At 44.1% G+C, this 22,154-nt stretch overlaps 1 protein-coding gene across 14 annotated transcripts in view; it reads left to right on the top strand.

Moving 5' to 3' along the window:
• The window catches only part of LOC139546833 (oxysterol-binding protein-related protein 6-like), a 61,075-nt gene that overhangs the window by 23,964 nt on the left and 14,957 nt on the right, over nucleotides 1-22,154 (top strand). For 8 of the 14 annotated variants that reach the window (XM_071355683.1, XM_071355679.1, XM_071355672.1 and 5 more), the window contains 8 exons: nucleotides 9,227-9,525; nucleotides 15,859-15,981; nucleotides 16,156-16,209; nucleotides 16,698-16,811; nucleotides 18,330-18,578; nucleotides 19,208-19,349; nucleotides 20,195-20,298; nucleotides 20,988-21,080. In XM_071355683.1, coding sequence (XP_071211784.1) covers nucleotides 9,370-9,525; nucleotides 15,859-15,981; nucleotides 16,156-16,209; nucleotides 16,698-16,811; nucleotides 18,330-18,578; nucleotides 19,208-19,349; nucleotides 20,195-20,298; nucleotides 20,988-21,080 — 1,035 coding nt within the window. In that variant the 5' untranslated portion in view covers nucleotides 9,227-9,369. The remainder of the gene's footprint in view (nucleotides 1-9,226; nucleotides 9,526-15,858; nucleotides 15,982-16,155; nucleotides 16,210-16,697; nucleotides 16,812-18,329; nucleotides 18,579-19,207; nucleotides 19,350-20,194; nucleotides 20,299-20,987; nucleotides 21,081-22,154) is intronic. The other 6 variants (XM_071355686.1, XM_071355681.1, XM_071355678.1 and 3 more) reach the window with 5 other exon arrangements.

The following is a 22,154-nucleotide window of genomic DNA, read 5'->3' as shown; positions in this document are numbered from 1 at the left end:
ATGATGTAACCATTGCATGTCAGATGATTATACTGACTGTTCATTCCATATCCATTCAAAACATATCTAGGCCTAACAATTGTAAGAGCTAGGTTACATCCTAGACTAGTTTGCGTTCCAGATCCTGCATATACATTGTGTCTTGCTTGTATTGATTTGGTATCCCCACCCGATTTGGCGTCATTAACGAATGTATCATAATGGTAATTAGAATGGATGCAGAGGGATTTATGTTGCCTGTGGGATCTGGGATGGCTAGTTTTCCTGCTGCAATCGAGACGCTGATTACTGTCATGAATTAACTGAACACACAGCGATCTGCCACACAACGGAACTGAATCATATACAAGGCGGAGTGGACAAGAAATGTTAATTGGGTGTCCTGTGTCTCTTCTCGTCTCTGTCCGTGAGACAAGGGCAATGGGAAAAACCTCAGGCATGCATCACTGAGCCAATTATACTGGGTGAGTTTGCTCTTTGGCTGGGTGAGAGACCGAGACATGCAGAGTAGGGATAGGAGGCCAGACACCACTGCACTGCTGGGTGGAATATGAGTGAAATACAGAGCCGAGCAGAATTGAGATGTCGCCTTTCTCACCATAACAAACATCATAATTAAAGAGATTCTCTGGTACGTTTGTGTACTTTTTAGCCAGTAAAATCAAATCAAAGACCTTACAGTGAAATGCTTACTTACAAGCCCTTAATCAACAATGCAGTTTTAAGAAAAGACCTAAAAATAAGTAAGATATATGAATAACAAATTAAAGAGTAGCAGTAAATAACAATAGCAGGGCAGGGGGTACCGGTACAGGGTCAATGTGCGGGGGCACCGGTGTCGAGGTAATTGAGGTAATTATGTACATGTAGGTAGAGTTATTAAAGTGGCTATGCATAGATAACAGAGAGTAGCAGCAGCAGTTCTGTAGCAGCAGAGTAGTTCTGAAAGTAGCGCTCACGAGCAAAAAGTGTTCCCCGAATATTGAGTACTACGTCACATACAGTGGGGTCTGGAATGATTGACACCCTTGATGAAGATGAGCAATAATGACTGTATAAAATACATAATTCAAATACTGAGCTATATTGTATGCAAACAAAAATGGGAAATTACAATTGCTCAGAGAAAGAGTGTTTAACAAGTAATGTTTTTGTTTTTTTAAAGGTAGGGGTCATAATTATTGACACCCCTAAAGATTCTTATAAATAAAGTAATCAAAAGTTTAGTATTTGTTCCCGTAATCCTAGCACGCAATGAATACATCAAGCTTCTGACTACAAACTTGTTGGATGCATTTGCAGTTCGTTTTGGTTGTGTTTCAGATCATTTTGTGCCCAATAGAAATAGTAAATAATGTATTGTGTCATTTTGGAGTCACTTTTATTATAAATAAGAATATAATATGTTTCTAAACACTTCTACATTAATGTGCTACTAGGGCTGGGTGGCAATGTTGCGCAGATACTTTCGCACTTCCACGCAGATGAAATATCTGAGTTTTCCTCTTTAGTTAACACTATCAAAGTTTTGCCCTACTGTGGGAATAGTGCTCGAATCAATTCAATATTAACCACCTCCAATGTAACATCCCGAAACAAAACAAACTATGCAAGACTTAGTATGCAAAACTGTTTTTTTTGTAGGCAGAGTGCGTTGGAGTAGGATTTAACTGCATTGACAGGCACGACTCAGGCCCGTACTCTACACAGACCGTTGTGCCATAACTAATCAGAGCTGCAGTAGGCCTATTTGCAAATAGCCATAGCCATGAATCTGTGCCATTCAATTTGAACTGGACTGTGTTTACAGCATGAGTGGTCGTGAGTAGATGCGCTTGTTTTGAGATGCGCTCATTTTGAGATCAAAGCGAGAGCTACATGTAGCCACCTGTGTACATTTGTTCATATTCTTTGCTAGTTAGTGAGTTATTAGCCCAGTTACAGCTCATTTCTAGTCAGCAATGTGTGAGTGGTTGCTTCCTACAAGAGCACAAAATGTGTGCGTTTCTAGCTATCTTTGAAAAGCCCGTCAGGTAAAGAGCTTTTTTAATGTCTTAAAGGGGCAGTGTTGTATTTTGAGACGGTCTTGAATAAGTTAAGTAGCCAATAGGCAGAGGTTAGCATAATTTGCCTGATTCTCTGTAATAATAATGAATTGTATTTTGTAAAGTGGCTTCTTGCATCAAACAACACACAACATTTACAGCCACCTCCTTCTCTGAAGGAAAAGTGGATAAACAGGTTAATGTCAAACCCTGCATGTTTTTTCAAAAGTCTCATGGAATGTAGGCCTACAATGAACACCACACATTTTCTGCTACTGTAGGCTGAATGATAAAACAGCTATTTCCATGTTAAAATTGGATGCATTTTCTCCATTGTTTTTGATGGTAGGCCACTCTGGTAGGCCTACATTATGATCAAATAACCACAGTAGCCTACTTGGCCACTGTTAAAACCGGAACTTAAAGCGGGTACAGCTTCAGTGTTGTAAACGCATGCCGGAAGTTGCACAGAATCTTCACAATGTTCAAATTGTGAAAATGTGTCTCAACATTTTTGAAGGAATATTGCTGGATGGTATACCATGTTTGACTATATACCGGTATTGATGCACGGACCGGTTTGGGTTTTTACTTTACCTTCTATAGCAGTATTTAAATGTTTGGTTTGTTAAATGTGATACACAACTCCGACTCATGTAATGTCCAATTTTATAGTTTACTCCATTTGTAGCCAGCAGATCCGACCCGCTTGCTTACAGCTGAACTAGGATCAGATAGACTTCCTATGTAAATTAAGACACCGCGGAGCCGGCGCGAGATATGTCTTGAACATTTTACCTCAATCCAGGGATAAGAAATGCGTTGTACTCCGACTTGTCCAATTATCCCAGAAGCTTAAACGACTGCTTGTTTATGAGGAAACTGCTGTTTTTGTCCTCATGCTAGCTAGCAGTAGCCACAGCAGCCATTATAAAATGGAACATTGCGTTGAACAACAAATCAAATGAAAGTTTATTGGTCACATACACAGATTTGCAGTTGTTATCGCAGGTGCAGCGAAATGCTTGTGCTTCTAGCTCCAACTGTGCGGTATTACCTAGCAATACAAAACAATACACACATGACCCAAAAAGTCAAATAGAAATTCATAAATATCAGAACGGGCAATGTCAGACTCCGGAATATATACAAAGTGCCTTCGGAAAGTATGCAGACCCCTTGACTTTTTCCACATTTTGTTACGTTACAGCCTTATTCTAAAATGTATTAAATAAATAAAAATCTGCACACAATGCCCCATAATGACAAAGTGAAAGCAGGTTTTTAGAAATGTTTGTCATTGTTCTGTTGTCCTGTTGAAAAACAAATGATAGTCCCGCTAAGCCCAAACCAGATGGGATGGCGCATCGCTGCAGAATGCTGTGGTAGCCATGCTGGTTAAGTGTGCCTTGATTTCAAAATAAATCACAGACAGTGTCACCAGCAAAGCACCCTCACACCATAACACCACCCTCCTCCATGATTTACGGTGGGAAATACACATGCAGAGATCATCCGTTCACCCACACCGCGTCTCACAAAGACACGGTGGTTGGAACCAAAAATCTCCAATTTGAACTCCAAATTTCCACTGCTCTAAAGTCCATTGCTCGTGTTTCTTGGCCCAAGCATGTCTCTTCTTATTATCGGTGTCCTTCAGTAGTGGTTTCTTTGCAGCAAATCGACCATGAAGGCCTGATTCACACAGTATCCTCTGAAAAGTTGATGTTGAGATGTGTCTGTTACTTGAACTCTGTGAAGAATTTATTTGGGCTGCAATGTCTGAGGCTAGTAACTCTAATGATCTTATCCTCATCAGCAGAGGTAACTCTGGGTCTTCCTTTCCTGTGGCGGTCCTCATGAGTGCCAGTTTCATCATAGCCTTTGATGGTTTTTGCGACTGCACTTGAAGAAACTTAAAAAGTTATTGAAATGTTCTGTATTGACTAGGGTTGCAAAGTGTTGGAAACTTGGGAAGTTAAGCCCGGAAAATTTAGGAATTTTGCTTAAATTCATCCAAAAAAACTGGCTTATAACAGAGAACCTTTTTTTGTGGGATTACACATAAGGCAATTCTAGGTCTTGTGGCATATTTTGGTTAAACTATCCCCAATTCAATGGAATTGCAACCCTCTGCATGCACAGTGCATTCTTCCATCACATGTACAGCTGATTCTCAAGATCTTGCACACTAATGAGATGCTATTGAGCCCCCACTATTACACTGTCTGAACCAAGGACTACATGCTTTCTGGTACGTTTTGATTACAATACTAGGTGGGGTGAATATACACTGCTCAAAAAAATAAAGGGAACACTAAAATAACACATCCTAGATTTGAATGAATGAAGTACTTTTTTCTTTACATAGTTGAATGTGCTGACAACAAAATCACACAGAAATTATCAATGGAAATCAAATTTATCAACCCATGGAGGTCTGGATTTGGAGTCACACTCAAAATTAAAGTGGAAAACCACACTACAGGCTGATCCAACTTTGATGTAATGTCCTTAAAACAAGTCAAAATGAGGCTCAGTAGTGTGTGTGGCCTCCACGTGCCTGTATGACCTCCCTACAACGCCTGGGCATGCTCCTGATGAGGTGGCGGATGGTCTCCTGAGGGATCTCCTCCCAGACCTGGACTAAAGCATCCGCCAACTCCTGGACAGTCTGTGGTGCAACGTGGCGTTGGTGGATGGAGCGAGACATGATGTCCCCGATGTGCTCAATTGGATTCAGGTCTGGGGAACGGGCGGGCCAGTCCATAGCATCAATGCCTTCCTCTTGCAGGAACTGCTGACACACTCCAGCCACATGAGGTCTAGCATTGTCTTGCATTAGGAAGAACCCAGGGCCAACCGCACCAGCATATGGTCTCACAAGGGGTCTGAGGATCTCATCTCGGTACCTAATGGCAGTCAGGCTACCTCTGGCGAGCACATGGAGGGCTGTGCGGCCCCCCAAAGAAATGCCACCCCACACCATGACTGACCCACCGCCAAACCGGTCATGCTGGAGGATGTTGCAGGCAGCAGAACGTTCTCCACAGCGTCTCCAGACTCTGTCACGTCTGTCACATGTGCTCAGTGTGAACCTGCTTTCATCTGTGAAGAGCACAGGGCGCCAGTGGCGAATTTGCCAATCTTGGTGTTCTCTGACAAATGCCAAACGTCCTGCACGGTGTTGGGCTGTAAGCACAACCCCCACCTGTGGACGTCGTGCCCTCATACCACCCTCGTTTGAGCAGACACATGCACATTTGTGGCCTGCTGGAGGTCATTTTGCAGGGCTCTGGCAGTGCTCCTCCTTGCACAAAGGCGGAGGTAGCGGTCCTGCTGCTGGGTTGTTGCCCTCCTACGGCCTCCTCCACGTCTCCTGATGTACTGGCCTGTCTCCTGGTAGCGCCTCCATGCTCTGGACACTACGCTGACAGACACAGCAAACCTTCTTGCCACAGCTCGCATTGATGTGCCATCCTGGATGAGCTGCACTACCTGAGCCACTTGTGTGGGTTGTAGACTCCGTCTCATGCTACCACTAGAGTGAAAGCACCGCCAGCATTCAAAAGTGACCAAAACATCAGCCAGGAAGCATAGGAACTGAGAAGTGGTCTGTGGTCACCACCTGCAGAACCACTCCTTTATTGGGGGTGTCTTGCTAATTGCCTATAATTTCCACCTGTTGTCTATTCCATTTGCACAACAGCATGTGAAATTTATTGTCAATCAGTGTTGCTTCCTAAGTGGACAGTTTGATTTCACAGAAGTGTGATTGACTTGGAGTTACATTGTGTTGTTTAAGTGTTCCCTTTATTTTTTTGAGCAGTGTATTATATAACATACATGAGTTTTTGTTAACTAGTAAATAGTAGCTTACAGCAAAGTGTGTTTAAATCATTTCTAATTTGTTAACAATTTCTGCTAGTTAGATTTTGGTACGATGTGGGTTTTAGCTTGCTTGAGCCTGCTAACTGCGGAGTGTTATTTCACCTGTTTCCATACATGTTTCATTTTTTTTTTTAAATGCTTACAAAGGAGTTGTTTAATCTAACTGCTTAACAATTTATCTGTACATGGAATTGTATTTGTTGGTTTAAAAAAAATAAAAAAATCTCATCTTTACAGGAAAATGTCACAGGCACTATCTGATGTGTGGAGACATTTCACTGCAGCTAATGTAGAAGGAAAAGCTGTGTACATTTGCAAATACTGTGCCAAATAATTTGTGAAGAATGTAACAAAGATGCAGAATCATCTGGCCAAGTGCATAAAGTTCCCCCAGCGCTCACAACAAGCAACCTATGACAAAAGTCCCTCTACTTCTATTTGAGGTGAAAATGATGAATCATACACCTTATCGATAGCAACAGCTCATGGTCCTCCTGGAATTAGACGTTTTTTGGACTCAATGGAGGAACGTAGTCAGAGAAATGCTGATGAATGTGTTGCTCGAGCTGTGTATGCAACTGGTGCACCTCTGATGCTCACAGGCAATGTGTATTGGAAGAGATTTCTGAATGTTCTTCGCCCAGCATACACCCCTCCAACCAGACATGCTTTATCTACTCATTTGCTGGATGCAGAGTTCAGAGTTCAAGTGAAAGTCAAGCAAATCATAGAGAAAGCTGACTGTATTGCAATCATCTCTGATGGGTGGTTGAATGTTCGTGGGCAAGGAATAATTAACTACATCATCTCCACCCCTCAGCCAGTATTCTACAAGAGCACAGACACAAGGGACAACAGACACACCGGTCTCTACATTGCAGATGAGCTGAAGGCAGTCATCAATGACCTTGGACCACAGAAGGTATTTGCACTGGTGACAGACAATGCTGCGAACATGAAGGCTGCTTGGTCTAAAGTGGAGGAGTCCTACCCTCACATCACACCCATTGGCTGTGCTGCTCATGCATTGAATCTGCTCCTCAAGGACATCATGGCACTGAAACAATGGATACACTCTACAAGAGAGCCAAGGAAATGGTTAGGTATGTGAAGGGTCATCAAGTTATAGCAGCAATCTACCTCACCAAGCAAAGTGAGAAGAATAAGAGCACCACACCATGTTTGACAGTCACCCTGAGGGGAAGGAGTCTCCAAGAAAATGCCACATCACAGTCTGCCAATATGGACATCCCCATCAAGAGGATCCTCCTGGATGATGTATTTTGGGAGAGAGTGGTAAGCAGCCTGAAACTCCTGAAACCTATAGCAGTAGCCATTGCACGGATTGAGGGAGACAATGCCATCCTGTCTGATTTCAGACTCTGCTTGCAGATGTAAGAGAAGAAATCCGTACTGCCCTGCCCACTTCACTGTTGCTCCAAGCAGAGGAAACTGCAGTTCTGAAATACATCAAAAAGCATGAAGACTTCTGCCTGAAGCCCATACACGCTGCAGCGTACATGTTTGACACCAAGTATGCTGGCAAGAGCATCCTGTCTGGTGTAGAGATCAACAAGGCCTATGGTGTCATCACTACTGTGTTTCACCACCTTGACCTGGATGAGGGACCTTGGTCTGATGAAGTACACTTCCAAGCAAGGGCTTTGGTATGGAGATGCAATATGGCATGGAGATGCAATATGCAATCGTGCCAACATATCTCATCAGCCACCTGGTGAAAGGGACTTTGTGGGTCTGAGGCTCTTTCCCCTGTTGTCTCCATCTGCCTCAGTGTGCAACTGGCCCTTGTTTGGGAACACACAAACCAAAGCACACAACAGGGTGACCAATACAAGGGTTGAAAAATTGGTGGCCTGCCCGGGCAAATTTGAGGCTTTTTGAGCCTGACAACGAGCCATCATCAACAAGGTTGGAAAGTGACAGTAAAGATGAGGCCTCAGAGTCTGATGTTTAAGAGGTGGTCATTGAGTAGGTCCAGGGAGAAGACATGGAAGCCTGAAAGGAAGACAACCAAAGCTTTAGTTTCTAGACTATGTTGAAAACGTTTTTGGGAGATGCAATGGATCGTTGGTGATCATTCAATATTCCCTGTCTTTTGTTGTTCAGTGAAATAATCCCATGTGAAGAGTCAACTCATTTAATAAAAGTTCAATTCGTAACTAAATAGTTTTTTAAAATTTCTATTGGATGGATTTAATCATTTGCAATTATGTCTACTTATGATAAGGTAAAAGGTTTATGTTTCTGTCTCCATATGATATGGTAAATATATCCAATGCAAAAACATCTACATTTAAATGGTATTAATATTAATTTGCATATATTTCCATTAATTCCCATATATTCCCGTTAATTCCCATATATTCCCGTTAATTCCCACAGAAAGTTTCCACCTTTGAATATTCCCCAAAACGTGCAACCCTAGTATTGACTGACCTTCATGTCTTTAAGTATATAAACTACCTTGTCACAACACAACTGATTGGCTCAAACCCATTAAGAAGGAAAGAAATTCCACAAAATTAACTTTTAAAAAGGCACACCTGTTAATTGAAGTGCATTCCAGGTGTGTACCTCATGAAGCTGGTTGAGAGAATGCCAAGAGGGTGCAAAGCTGTCATCAAGGCAAAGGGTGGCTATTTGAAGAATTTCAAATATTAACTATATTTTGATTTCACACTTTTTGGTTACTACATAATTCCATGTGTTATTTCATAGTTTTGATGTCTTCACTATTATTCTACAATGTAGAAAAATCTTTGAATGAGTAGGTGTTCTAAAACTTTTGACCGGTAGTGTATGTACTCCTTGTAAAAAATGTCAGTGTAGAGCCCTTAACTATAATAATAAATAAGCTGTATCACTCAGCATTTCACCCAGCTCTAGAAGCTACCATGATTAAGGATAATCCGTAATGAATCGTAAATGATGATGTGAGAAAGTTAGAGGGTCAAAGATCATACCCTCAAGACATGCTAACCTCCCCTGTTATTGGTAATGGTGAGAGGTTAGCATGTCTTGGGGGCATGATCCTTGACCCTCTGTAACGTGCTCTCTCTCTCTCTGCTGTGTGCTGCATCTGGCTAGCTGTCACTTAAATGGTGGGGCGCTGTAGCTCATTGGCTAGAACTCGAATTGCTAGGGTGTGTAGTGTCATTTAGGCTCTGGGCTGGATGGATGCACAACGGGAAACAGGGATGGGAGGAGGAGGGGTTAACATAACGTAGCCTAACGTCTGTGTGTCATGTCTGTCTCTGTCTGTGCTGCAGATGAGAGGAGCGTGAGCCGGGGAAAGCTGCAGAGCTGCATCAGATAATGCTGTTTACCCACATGGCCTGGAGCTGCTGCTGAGGGAGGAACAGTCGAGTCCAGTCAGAAAGCCACAGAGAGGGGTGCTACAGGGAGGGAAACCATGTCCTACCACCACCACAGGAACCCCAGCCAGAGCAGCCACCGCACCATGAGCGCCGAGGAGAGGTGCTCCACGCCCGTCCACCACCACAAGACGTCCACGCCCACACACAAAAGCGCCTCGTCCTCCTCCTCGTGCCAGCGCGACACCCGCCAGGTAAGCGGCGCCCGCCTCCAGACAGACAGAGCGCGACACAGTCCGCTGCTCTGGGAACAGTGTAGTGGTGTGATTCACTCAATCTGGTCCCCTGAGACTGTCTCTGGAGCAGCAGACAGACAGAGTGGGACTGACTGGAAGTAACAGCTCCCTGAGGGCAGTCTGTAAGGGCGATCACTGAGAGCTGTGCTATTATGAGGAGGTGATGACTATGCACTGTATGTAACTAGCGATTATCATTCTAGGCGTTTTATGTTGTGCACTGTAGTATGTTGTAGAGTAGTGGTGCCAATTCCAGGCATTGTGGCTTATATGTGTCCACTGTTCACCATGTCCTAAGTGGAACAGTGAATTAGAAACATTATTTTTGTTAAGGGTCAGCTTACAGGGGCTTAAATGTTAGCCCCTTTTGTAAGCGTGTGAAGAGGAAGCCTTTCTACTGTCTCGGTCTGTGAACTGAACTGCCATATCACCTTAGCCATGGAGAAACAGGACACTTATCTGGAATCTCTGACATCACGGCTTTTCCGATGGGGGGGGGGTCGTGAATAATTCATGAGGTAGAGTTAGAAAGCCAAGGCTCGATTAGACCAGGGAACATGTGGCACGCTCTGGTATTCTGTGCTGTGTGGGAGCTACTTCTGCATTCCCGTAACCATGGGAGATTGCTCTCTGAAGAGCAGTGCTTTGGGGAGTTGGTGGGGGAATTGCGGCCTGTACAGAACACTTACAGTAGCAGTCAGGCTTGCTGCTAAATGAGAGATTTAACCCTTCCTGGGCCTCCTACTCTGTTCCCTGTCGTGCTGTACATGGTGTACAAAGAGACCTTGTGAGCTCTGCGGTCTTCTAGCCTGTTCCCTGAATTCACTCTAATCTAAACAGCATATTGATGTCCCATTCCTACTCCGCTAATTTAATGAGTTTAATTAAAGTAGCGAGCAAGGAAGGTAAGAGGCATGCAAGAAATTAGGCACTTGTCCAATTGATTCACCTTACTCGTCCTTTGTGAGACTGCGATGCCTAGAAAGGTTATTGGCCGATAGTGACTGCTGTTGTATTTCATTACTGTAGTAATTTACTGGGTAGATGCTATAGATCCAGGGAAGCACCAGAGGATTGTCTACTATACTACACAGCTATTGTTGTGTTGAGGCTGGAGGTGGGGCCGTGTGGTGTGATTTGTTAATACAGGCTGATCCTGTGTCCTCATTGGCTCCCGAGTTGAAAGGCACGACTAGCTACAACCCAGCTCAGTATCGCCATCACCGTAGTGATGCATTAACTCGAGCACCAAGAGTCATCTTTATAACTCTGTTGCCTCGTTGTTTATGTGGTTAGGGGGTGTAGAAAGAGTATGTGTGTATCAGTGTCTGTATGCGTGTTTACTGCTGTATAAGGGTTACATCCTCCCCAGAGACTCCTGGGGAAGTGGTGCAGACTACAGACCCAGGGAAAAGACCTCGGTAGGCTTGGCTGGCTGCAGTGTGTTTCAGTGCGCGAGGGAAAGTGAGTGCAGTGGCTATTTGTAGGGGGAAGCCTTAATGAGATCCAGTCCCTATGGGATCAGTACATGTCACTACCGTTAGGCACTCTGGACTGGAGACTCTCACAAGTGCAATTAGAGACACCACCTGCAGTGTATAGTACCGACACACTGATTCAGTGCACATCCTACACAGTCATCCCTCTGTGTGTCTAGATAATCACGCTAACCTTTCTCTCTATGCTACAACAACCGTCTGCCGTCTCTTAGTGTGATAAGATGGTTCTGAGGCATGGAGATAAGGAACATGATGAATCTGAAACGTTTGGTTCCCTTTATGCTTCTGTGGGGGACCCGGGAAAGTCTTTTGATAGCAGACGACTAGTGGATTTCTGGCTGTGGAGAAATCAATGACGTTATTATGTACAGCAGCAGCAGATAGAGGCTGTGTTCATGGTAATGGTTGGAACACATTGATGGAAGATGAAAAGGTGATGAAGCGCCGGCGCTGACAATATAATACATCTCCGCCATTTTCACTGTGGCAAAAGTATATCCAATGAAGCCCTTGTTTTGGGTGTCCAACCACTAAGTCCCTTTAAAAAAAAATTTTTTTTAACTGGGTTATCCCATTGAGGTCAAAAGCGCAATTTTTCAGGGGAGGACCTTCCCAATATAATGACTTTACATTGTCAGAGAGATGACACACCTCACCAGGGCTCTCCAACCCTGTTCCTGGAGAGCTACCGTCCTGTAGGTTTTCACTCCAACCCTGTTCCCGGAGAGCTACCGTCCTGTAGGTTTTCACTCCAACCCTGTTCCCGGAGAGCTACCGTCCTGTAGATTTTCACTCCAACCCTGTTCCCGGAGAGCTACCCTCCTGTAGGTTTTCACTTCAACCCTGTTCCCGGAGAGCTACCGTCCTGTAGGTTTTCACTCCAACCCTGTTCCCGGAGAGCTACCGTCCTGTAGATTTTCACTCCAACCCTGTTCCCGGAGAGCTACCGTCCTGTAGGTTTTCACTCCAACCCTGTTCCCGGAGAGCTACCATCCTGTAGGTTTTCACTCCAACCCTGTGAGACCCCTGCACTACACGTTCTTTGCAAGGGTTGGCCCATAGATCCTCCTCTTAATGGACAATCCATGGGCAATCTGTGTTGGGGGGTGGGGGGGTAAATCTGCCATCTGTTGCCCATGGCAATGTGTGAAGTGGAGAGTACAGCAGACACACTACATATTCCCACCTGCTCCACTATAGGTCAGGCTTCTGCCTTCTGGCACCTAAAGGTTTAACTCAGTGCTTTCTTCCCCTCGCCCCTCCTGCAGCTCTGAATCAATCATGTTTACTACAGTGAGACAGTGGGAGAGGCCCAAATGGCACCCTATTCCCTACACACTTGAGTGTACAAAACATTAGGGACACATGCTCTTTCCATGACAGACTGACCAGGTGAATCCAGGTGAAAGATAGGATCCCTTTGTTGGGTTTTGATAATATGAAATATACTTATTCATGTCACTGAGGGAGAGAGGGTAATGTTTACATTATGTCAGGATATGTTATTGTTAGCCATCAGGGATCCTATGGGAGGGATCCTCTGGGATGAGAAGAGACACAGTCTGGTACCAATCACCATGACAGCCGTGAGTTGGGGAGGAGTGAGCACTTTGGGGCAGAGGTCAGGTCAGATGAAGAACAGATATCACTAAGGTTCTGTCTAGCAACAGAGATGTAGTGGCTGTTCAGATGTGTAGGAGGAGACTCTTCATAGGAGAAAGGGTTAAATATCAGTCTTTGTGTGAATATGTCTTTGTCTGTTCAGCTGTTCGACCCCTGGGATGAATAAACTTGGTTTAAGCTTTCATATTGTCCGTCGAGTTCTTACTCTGATATTTGGAACCTAACACCTTATTGATGTCACTTGTTAAATCCACTTCAATCAGTGTAGATGAAGGGGTGGAGACAGGTTAGACTCTAACCTAGAGGGATTGTTAGAGGGATTGTTAAGCCTTGAGACAATTGAGACATGAATAGTGTATGTGTGCCATTCAGAGGCTGAATGGGCAAGACGAAAGATTGAAGTGCCTTTAAACGGGGTATGGTAGTAGGCGCTAGGCGCACAAGGTTTGTGTCAAGAACTGCAACGTTGTTGGGTTTTTCCCGCTCAACAGTTTCCCGTGTGTATCAAGAATGGTCCACCACCCAAAGGACATCCAGCTGACTTGAAACAGCTGTGCGAAGCATTGGAGTCAGCATGGACCAGCATCCCTGTGGAACACTTTCGACACCTTGTAGTCCATGCCCCAACGAATTGAGACTGTGCAACTTAATATTAGGAAGGTGTTCCTAATGTTTTGTACACTCAGTGTATAATTCTCTATATTCCCTATGGGCCCTGGTCAAAAGTATTGCACTATTTAGGGAATAGGGTGCCATTTGGAACGCAGGCAGTGTTTATATTACCTCACACTGTGTTACATCTCATCAGTAGCGCAGCAACAGCCCAGCCCCTCTCACACTCAGATTTATGGCAAAGCAAAACCCAAGACTGCAGCAAATGACTCTCGTCTCGTTACAATCACATTGGCAGTGATTACCAATGCCTGGCACTTAGGTTGTCTGCTTCTGATCAGCGCTAGGGTCCAATGGGTACTTAATGTGGTACTTGAATTAACATCCATCGTGTTGGGGGATTAGTTACTACGGTGTGGATGTTCCTCCGGCAAATCTCAGCCTGCTACTTGTTGTTGTTTAGGTTGCAGGTGAGTTGCCTTGCTTAGTTGCGAAGCAAGAGAGATTCGCTACACAAAATCAACATGGTCTCAAGTGTTGTGGTGTTAGCATTACCGGATTTGAGTTTGTTAGGTGTGCTTCAATACACAGCGAACATACCAAACAAGGTGGTATGTTGCCTAATGCTCAAGCAGCAGTAGTATCCCCTCAATGCTCTGTTGTGTGTCTGTTACTCTGGGAGTCCCTGGGAAAACAGATGTGTCAGACGAAGCTGCCATAGGAATTCTGCTTCTGCCGTGCCGTGTAGGTCTAGATAGTTATAGTCCAGTTTTACCCTAATTTGTCCCCACGGACCGTTGGTCCTTTTCCCTGCTCCTAAAGACCTTAACTGTAGTAACGGTTTGATTCATTGCAGTATTGGAGATTAATGTAGCCTACTACACCACTGTGTACACATGAAGGTTGGTCCCATGAGCTGGTAGTTAGTTACCATTGAAAGATATAAATAGCCTGGACATTTGATAGGTTTATACTGTTTCCACGCTGGTGGATGCATAATGCATTGCAAGCTTAAAGCAGTGGAATAATCAGTCATGAGTTGGATCCAGTGGATATCATGGCTGTTAAATCACAATCCCAGGTAGTAAAACGATTTAGACTACGTTAAAGCTGAAATGAAACATTTTAGAAAGCCAGGGTCCTTTTTAATAATGCTTTATTGGGCCTAGGTCTTCATAAGATAGCCTACTTCATACAAATAAATATATGCAGTCCCAGTCAAAAGTTTGGACACATCTACTCATTCCAGGGTTTTTCTTTATTTTTACTATTTTCTACATTGTACAATAATAGTGAAGACATCAAAACTATGAAATAACACATGGAACCTGCAACCTCAATCCATCTATCCTCCAACATTGTGAGGAAACAGATTTAGTGGTTATGATGCATTCATTCCTCTTCATATTCAAGCGTAATGGGGGCAAGAATGCAAACGTTTCTGAATTAATTTATTTGGAAGCATCTCGTTTTTTTGAATTAATTTCTTTGGAAGGTGAGTTGAACTTTTTAAATAGAGGGCTTGGAATGGCCTACTTCTCCTCCCAGGCTGCTATGGTGACTGAACTGGGGCAGACCAGAACAGAATAACAGCTGTAGTCTCTGGCTTTCTGCACTGGGCTGGTTAAAAAACTGGTTGTTACACACTGAAGTCAAGTCTACTTTGCCATATTTATTAGGCTGTCCAATGTTGTTATCTCTCTCACCCACACCCACACACACACACACACACACACACACACACACACACACACACACACACACACACACACACACACACACACACACACAGAGAGAGAGAGACCCACACATAGAAACAAACACAGAGAGCGAGAGGAGGTTGTTGCAAGGTGAGAGGTGTATTTTTGTCCACAACAGTGCAGCAGCCAACAGTTTGTTTTGCCTTGGGTGTTGTATGTGTGGTTATGGCCACATGACCCTTCATGGCCTATAGTAATCCCTGGGTGGTGAGTGATGCCTCATCCTGTCATGCACACACGCAGAGACACACACACACACACACACACACACACACACTGGGCTGTCAGCGCTCCAGGGGACTCTTATTAGGCAGATAATAATGTTTCCGTATTCAGCTGTAACCTCACCTGACCATCGCCCGGCCCACACAGCCCAGTGGGGAATCTCCCGGGTCTCTGTCTTATAGTGGGACACTTCTGCCCTGTCATACGTATCCTTACCTGACCCCATCCCTCCCTCCACTCCAGAGGAGGCCTGTGATTTGCAGAGCCAACAGAAACAGGAGAGCAGACTAAGGGAAAGCTAATGGAGTGGAAATGCTGAGAGGGCTACAAGATACTCAATCGGGCAGTATTTCTGTAAATAGGTAGACAAAATGCCCAGTTCGATGTAATATACTGTAGTATACTAGTAGTATTTCTGTTATAGCTGGTAGTATCTATTATGCATACTGTTTACAGGCAGAATGCGATGCGGCCAAGGCCGGGGGCGTTTCTTTACTGTTGCTGTTTTCCCTGACCCTGGAGAAGTGAACAGATGAGTTCCGACACGGCTCTGTTTTTGTCTCCATCCCTAGGAGGCAGACAGCTGGGAAATCATTGAGGGACTGAGAATCGGTCAGAGCAACGTCCAGAGGCCAGATAAACATGAGGGCTTCATGCTGAAGAAGCGAAAATGGCCGCTGAAAGGCTGGCACAAGGTAGGGCTTAATGACCGAGTGGGACACAAAACTGTTTACTTGTTTTCATCGATTTCCTTGTTGCGAAACCCTTCAGAAAAGTCACCAAACACAATTCTCAAAAAGACATATATTTCTAGAGACAAGTACTGTTAGTCACCAACTCAATGTTTTGTTGTTGTTGTTTTTCCAAAGCGTTTTTTTGTCCTGGACAATGGGATGCTGAAGTACTCCAAGTCGCCAATTGATGTGAGTAACCCTGACTAGTAGCCACGAGGCAGAGACCGAGGGCAGCCTTGCTTGGCATGGCTGTGGCACCATGGTGACTCAGCAGAAACACCCCCAGGGTCACTGCCCATTGTGTTTCAGCTGCCCAAGTCAGCCTGCAGGAAATCTCCAAATGACTTTCTAAACTGCTGCGTCCACACTAATCAGATGTGTACAAAGGGCCCTTCCTTTCACAGAGCTTCCTGGAAGCAGCCATGTTCTTGTCAGCCTTGATCTCTTTGAACCGAACTGGCAAACTAGCCTCAATGCATGATGTTGCGTAATAGTGCTGAATCACATGATGATTACTTTTGAATAAGACTTTAGAGACAAGTAGGCCTGTAGCTTTCCATCGTGATGCTCTTTTCTTTTTCTTCACCTTAAGATTCCATTTATTTATACAGCAACAATGAGTTATCACACCTGCTTACATGACATACGTTGACTTCTGTTAAACTCTCTTTTCTCAGATTCAGAAAGCCAAACTGCATGGCTGCATTGATGTGGGTCTGTCAGTCATGTCCATCAAGAAGAGGGCCCGCCGCATTGACTTGGACACAGAGGAGCATATCTACCACCTCAAAGTAAGCTTCATTGTGACTGAGATAGAAATGATGGATGATATAGGCTAAGTCAGGAAGAGGACAATTTCTACACTGAGCAAAAATGTAACAATTTCAAAGATTTTGCTGTGTTACAGTTCATATAAGGAAATCAGTCGATTGAAATAAATTAAATCTATGGATTTCACATGACTGGGCAGGGGCCACCCACTTGCGAGCCAGGCCCACCTACTGGGGAGCCAGGCCCAGTCAATCAGAATGAGTTTTCCCCACAAAAGGACTTTATCTTGACAAAGGATAAAATGCTCACTAACAGGGATGCACAACATTTGAGAAAAGTAAGCTTTTTGTACATATGGAACATTTCTGGGATATTTTATTTCAGCTCATGATACCAACACTTTACATGTTGCGTTTATATTTTTGATCAATATATGTAAAAGATATGGACACCTCTTCAAATTAGTGGATTCGGCTATTTCAGCCACACCCGTTGCTGACAAGTGTATAAAATCGAACACACAGCCATGCAATCTCCATAGAAAAACATTGGCAGTAGAATAGCCTTATTGAAGAGCTCAGTGACTTTCAATGTGGCATCGTCATAGGACCTTTCCAGCGAGTCAGTTTGTCAAATTTCTGCACTATGTAAGTGCACACAAGACTAAGATCACCATGCGCAATGCCAAGCGTCGGCTGGAGTGGTGTAAAGCTCACCGCCATTGGACTCTGGAGCTGTGGAAACGCCTTCTCTGGAGTGATGAATCACACTTCCCCATCTGGCAGTCTGACGGACGAATCTGGGTTTGGCGGATGCCAGGAGAACGCTACCTGTCCAAATACAGAGTGCCAACTGTAAAGTTTGGTGGAGGAGAAATAATGGTCTGGGACTGTTTTTCATGGTTCAGGCTAGGCCCCTTAGTTCCAGTGAAGGGAAATGTTAACGCTACAGCATACAATGACATTATAGACGATTCTGTGCATCCAGCAGTTTGGGGAAGGCCCTTTCCTGTTTCAGCATGACAATGCCCCCGTGCACAAAGCGAGGTCCATACACAAATGGTTTGTTGAGATCGGTGTAGAAGAACTTGACTGCACAGAGCCCTGACCTCAACCCCATTGAACTCCTTTGGGATGAATTGGAACGCAGACTGCGAGCCAGGCCGAATCGCCCAACATCAGTGCCCGACCTCACTAATGCTCTTGTGGCTGAATGGAAGAAAGTCCCTGCAGCAATGTTCCAACATCTAGTGGAAAGCCTTCCCAGAAGAGTGGAGGCTGTTATAGTAGCAAAGGGGGGGACCAGCTCCATATTAATGTCCACATACTTTTGGTCATGTAGTCTAGGTACAGTAGCCTACATAAGCATTTTACTGTTGGTCAACACCTGTTGTTTACGAAGCATGTGACAAATAACATTAGATTGGATTTACTGTGGCATCACTCTACATTTGCATTATTCAAAGACTATGCCCTTTCCTCTCCTTCTCACGGCTCTTCTATTCCTTTCCCCTCTCCTCTTCTCTTCTCTCTTCCCAGGTCAAGTCTCCAGACATCTTTGACTCCTGGGTGGTCAAGCTGCGCCACCACCGTCTCTACCGGCAGAACGAAATCGTCCGCTCCCCCCGAGACGCCACCATAAGGACGTTCCCTCCCCCTGCCACCACCGAGTCCCCCATCCCACACCCCCACCCTCAGCCAGCCCCCACCCCCATTGCGGGACAACATGACGTAAAGGTGGGCCTCTCTTCCCTGGCGGTTACCTCGGCACAGTTGTTCTCTGCTGTGGTAAGCTGAACTCTTACGTCTGTCTGACTCAGGTTGGGTTTACATAGTGGCAGTGGCCCTCATACAACGCTATTAACGTTTCAATATACAGCCACTCAACATTTTCATTTGTGACGGGTTCTAACAACCCTGTTCAGTTACCGAGCTAATTATAAGACTAATGGCACTGAATCCCCCCAGGGAGGGGAGAGTCTCTGGCAGACTCAGGTTATTAGGACTCATCAAACAAACCTGTATTCAGAGCAGCTGGGCCTGGGTCTCGGCCTGCGCGCTACGGGCTCTTACTGATCAGCACTCTCACAGGACCTGAGTCAATAAAGATCTGTGGCTTTGAAGTGGTGATGATGCAGGAAATCTTTACTGTTCTAAATAGGAAATCTTTGATGATTTGGACATACTATATCTCCTGTCCTTTGCTTCACAGTTACTATACTAATTTCTCTTAGAAAGCATAAATTCTCTTCTAATTTCTCTTCGAAAGCATGAATTCTGTTAGAATGTGTCTTAGAAAGCAGGAAACATACATGTTTCTCTCACATCTGGTGTGTGTTATTCAGAAGGTATACATACTGTATGTCTGAGGTGTGTTTACTAACCCAACCCTCTGTGTCGCTACCCCTGTCCTCCAGCAGCCCAAACCCACCACCCTTCCATCATGGCAGTCCCCCCCGGTCCCTAGTAGCAGCAGCCTGCCGGCCTCCTACAGTAACGGACAGAGCAAAGTAGCCGCATGGCTCCAGGAGTCGGAGGAGATGGACAAGTGTACAGAGGGTAAGTGCTCTCTTCCCACCATCACTGCTGTGAAACATCCATCTATTATATCGGGATGATAAGGATCAGCAATATATTTCCCTTTCCCTGCCAACATTGAAAGATTTACTGTATTATTCATATGATGGGATATTCTCCTCATGCCCATGTCTGATTTACAATAGCTCCTGATAGTAGCAACTAGGGTTGCAAAAGGAGGGTATATTACTGGAAACTTTCAAAGTTTACCAGTAAACTACCAGAATTTTTGAATCTTTCAAGGATTTTATGTAATCTATCACAATACATCTAGTGGCCCTTTGGGGTACTTCATATTATCACAGGCGCCTCTCTGGCTTTACAAACATGTCAAATAAAAAAGAGAGAATATCAAAGCTGTAAAACATAAATATTAACCATCAACTTAATGAACACCATTTGGTGTTTAATATAAGGGTTTCAGTGTTAAATATCCTTATTTTTCTTTTACACTTTTATTTCTTTTACTATGTCAATATGTATTTGTTGTCTATGTTGTGTAAAAAGTCAATAATTGGACGAGTTGCAGAAGTAATTGAAAATAATGCCATTGTTGATTAGATTATTTGGCTATTTTCTCTTGAACCATATGGTCTATCGACTAGACACTCGTGGACAATACTAATACTGTATATTAATTGAAAAAAATAATAGCCGTAGCAACTGCCTGTCATATTATTCCACTTTGTTACTTAAACTAATAAGGATATTTGTTTTCCCATAATTGTTCTCTCATTTGTTAAACACAGCAGTGATAGAAAAACGATGATTGTGTCAGACGTGGTCTTCCAGTGTGTGACCCATGTCCTTGTGTTGCTTCTGTCCAGAGCTCGCCCGCTGCCAGTCCAGCCTGGTTGAGCTGAGCAAGTTACTGCAGAGCCTGGAGATCTTACAGAGGACCCAGTCGGCTCCTAATTTCACTGACATGCAGGTAACACACACACACACACACACACACACACACACACACACACACACACACACACACACACACACACACACACACACACACACACACACACACACACACACACACACACACACACACACACACACAGCAGGAGTAGGGAGAGTTTAATCTTAGTACAGCAGTGTCTGAGTGTGGGGTAGGGGGGGGCTGTTACTCTAATGGATGGAGGTGTGTATCTCTGGGCCTCATGGTCAGGCTGTGTGAGGCCCAATCCGTTTCCAACACAGCCTTCATCTCTGTCACTGTACATCAACACACTCTAATAGACTCACATAATTCACTGTTGCTTTTGTTGCTTTCCAATCAATGTGTAACAAATTGCATTTGATTAAGAGCATACATCAACGTTTGAATGTTTGCCATTTGCTTTGAATCGTTACATTTCATTAAGAGAAAGTCTTTTTCATTAAGATAAAGTTTTTTTTTACTCAGTTGTGTGGAGACGATCTCATCCTCAATTTCATAGCTAACAATGTGTGTGTGGGTTAACTGTCATTGCTGCTATGTTATCTGGCATCATTGCTGCTATGTTATCTGGCATCATTGCTGCTATGTTATCTGGCATCATTGCTTCTCTCTTAGTGATGATGCAACCTTTGCTTGTCTTATTAACCACCTCTCACATATTCTGATCCGTGTTTGTTATGTAGAGCAATTGGGTAGACATGTCAAAGAAAGACAAGCGCATGAACAGAAGATGGAGAACAAAAAGTGTCGGCAAAGATGCAAAATTGCAGCTTCAGGTACCTCTTATTTCTTAGATATCCAGTCTCTCTCTTTTTCTGTCCCACGCACACATAGCTCTTTGGAATCGTTTCTGGTTTAGTAGCCTCCATACAAAATGCCCCAGATATATTCAAGGCAGTCTTTCTGTGTCCGAAGGCCCTCATTGTGCAGCCGTCTGCAGGGGGAAGCACAGGGCACATCATTATGTTGAATTTTTTTCTGTGGGTACGTCCCAAATGCCCTACCCATAGGGCTCAAAAGTTGGGCACCACTAATAGGGTGCCATTCGGGATGTATCCAGTTAACCCCACTGCATTATCGCCTACCAACATGGGTCATGCAATTATAGGTCAGGACACAGAGAACATGTTAGGCTATCTGCTCAGGATTCAATGTCCTTTTGTACTTATCATAATACAAAGCCTGAACCACATACCCTGTTTTGGTCTGTACAATTACTTTTTTCTTATATTGACTAAATTCCCCTATTTACTTTTAACACTCTACTGCTTCGGGAAAAGGCTAGTCCTGCTTTGAATTCATATAACGCTCCGTTATTTAAAACTGTTCCAATGGCCGATTGCAACAACGGACAGTTTAAAAGCCTTTTCCTTCATGATACTGAGTTGTTTTCACTACGGGCGTTCTGGTAGATTATGTAGCCCAGAACCAACCGTTTCCTCACCAGCGGCCCTCTGGGATACGTAGTGTTAATGAATGAGTGAGTCATCAGTCCAGGAGAAACAAGGGGAAAGGTTTTTTCCCTTGTTTTATGGTTTATTTATAGCTGAGGAACATGAAAAGAGCATTGGTTGGAACAAAGCCTCTGATTCAACTGTGCTTCACCGTCTCCAATGACTCGGCAGACTTGCTATGCTTTATAGAGGGATGTAAACAAACATACAAGTATGCGTATCTATCTATTATTTACCATCAGTCTGTATGCTCAAATATTTATCTGAAGAGACAGCAGAAGGGTGTTCTATAAGGAGCCAGAACCTGAGCTTAATCTGGACCCATTCACTCCTTTCTGTAGACACATAACTTGGCCTACATTCCCACCCACCTACAGCGCCTTCAGGAAGTATTCA

The sequence above is a fragment of the Salvelinus alpinus genome, chromosome 20, assembly GCF_045679555.1.
Source record: "Salvelinus alpinus chromosome 20, SLU_Salpinus.1, whole genome shotgun sequence".
Classification (NCBI taxonomy): Eukaryota; Metazoa; Chordata; class Actinopteri; order Salmoniformes; family Salmonidae; genus Salvelinus; species Salvelinus alpinus.
The sequence above is the reverse complement of the archived record's forward strand: the minus strand, read 5'-3'. Positions and strand labels throughout refer to the sequence as shown.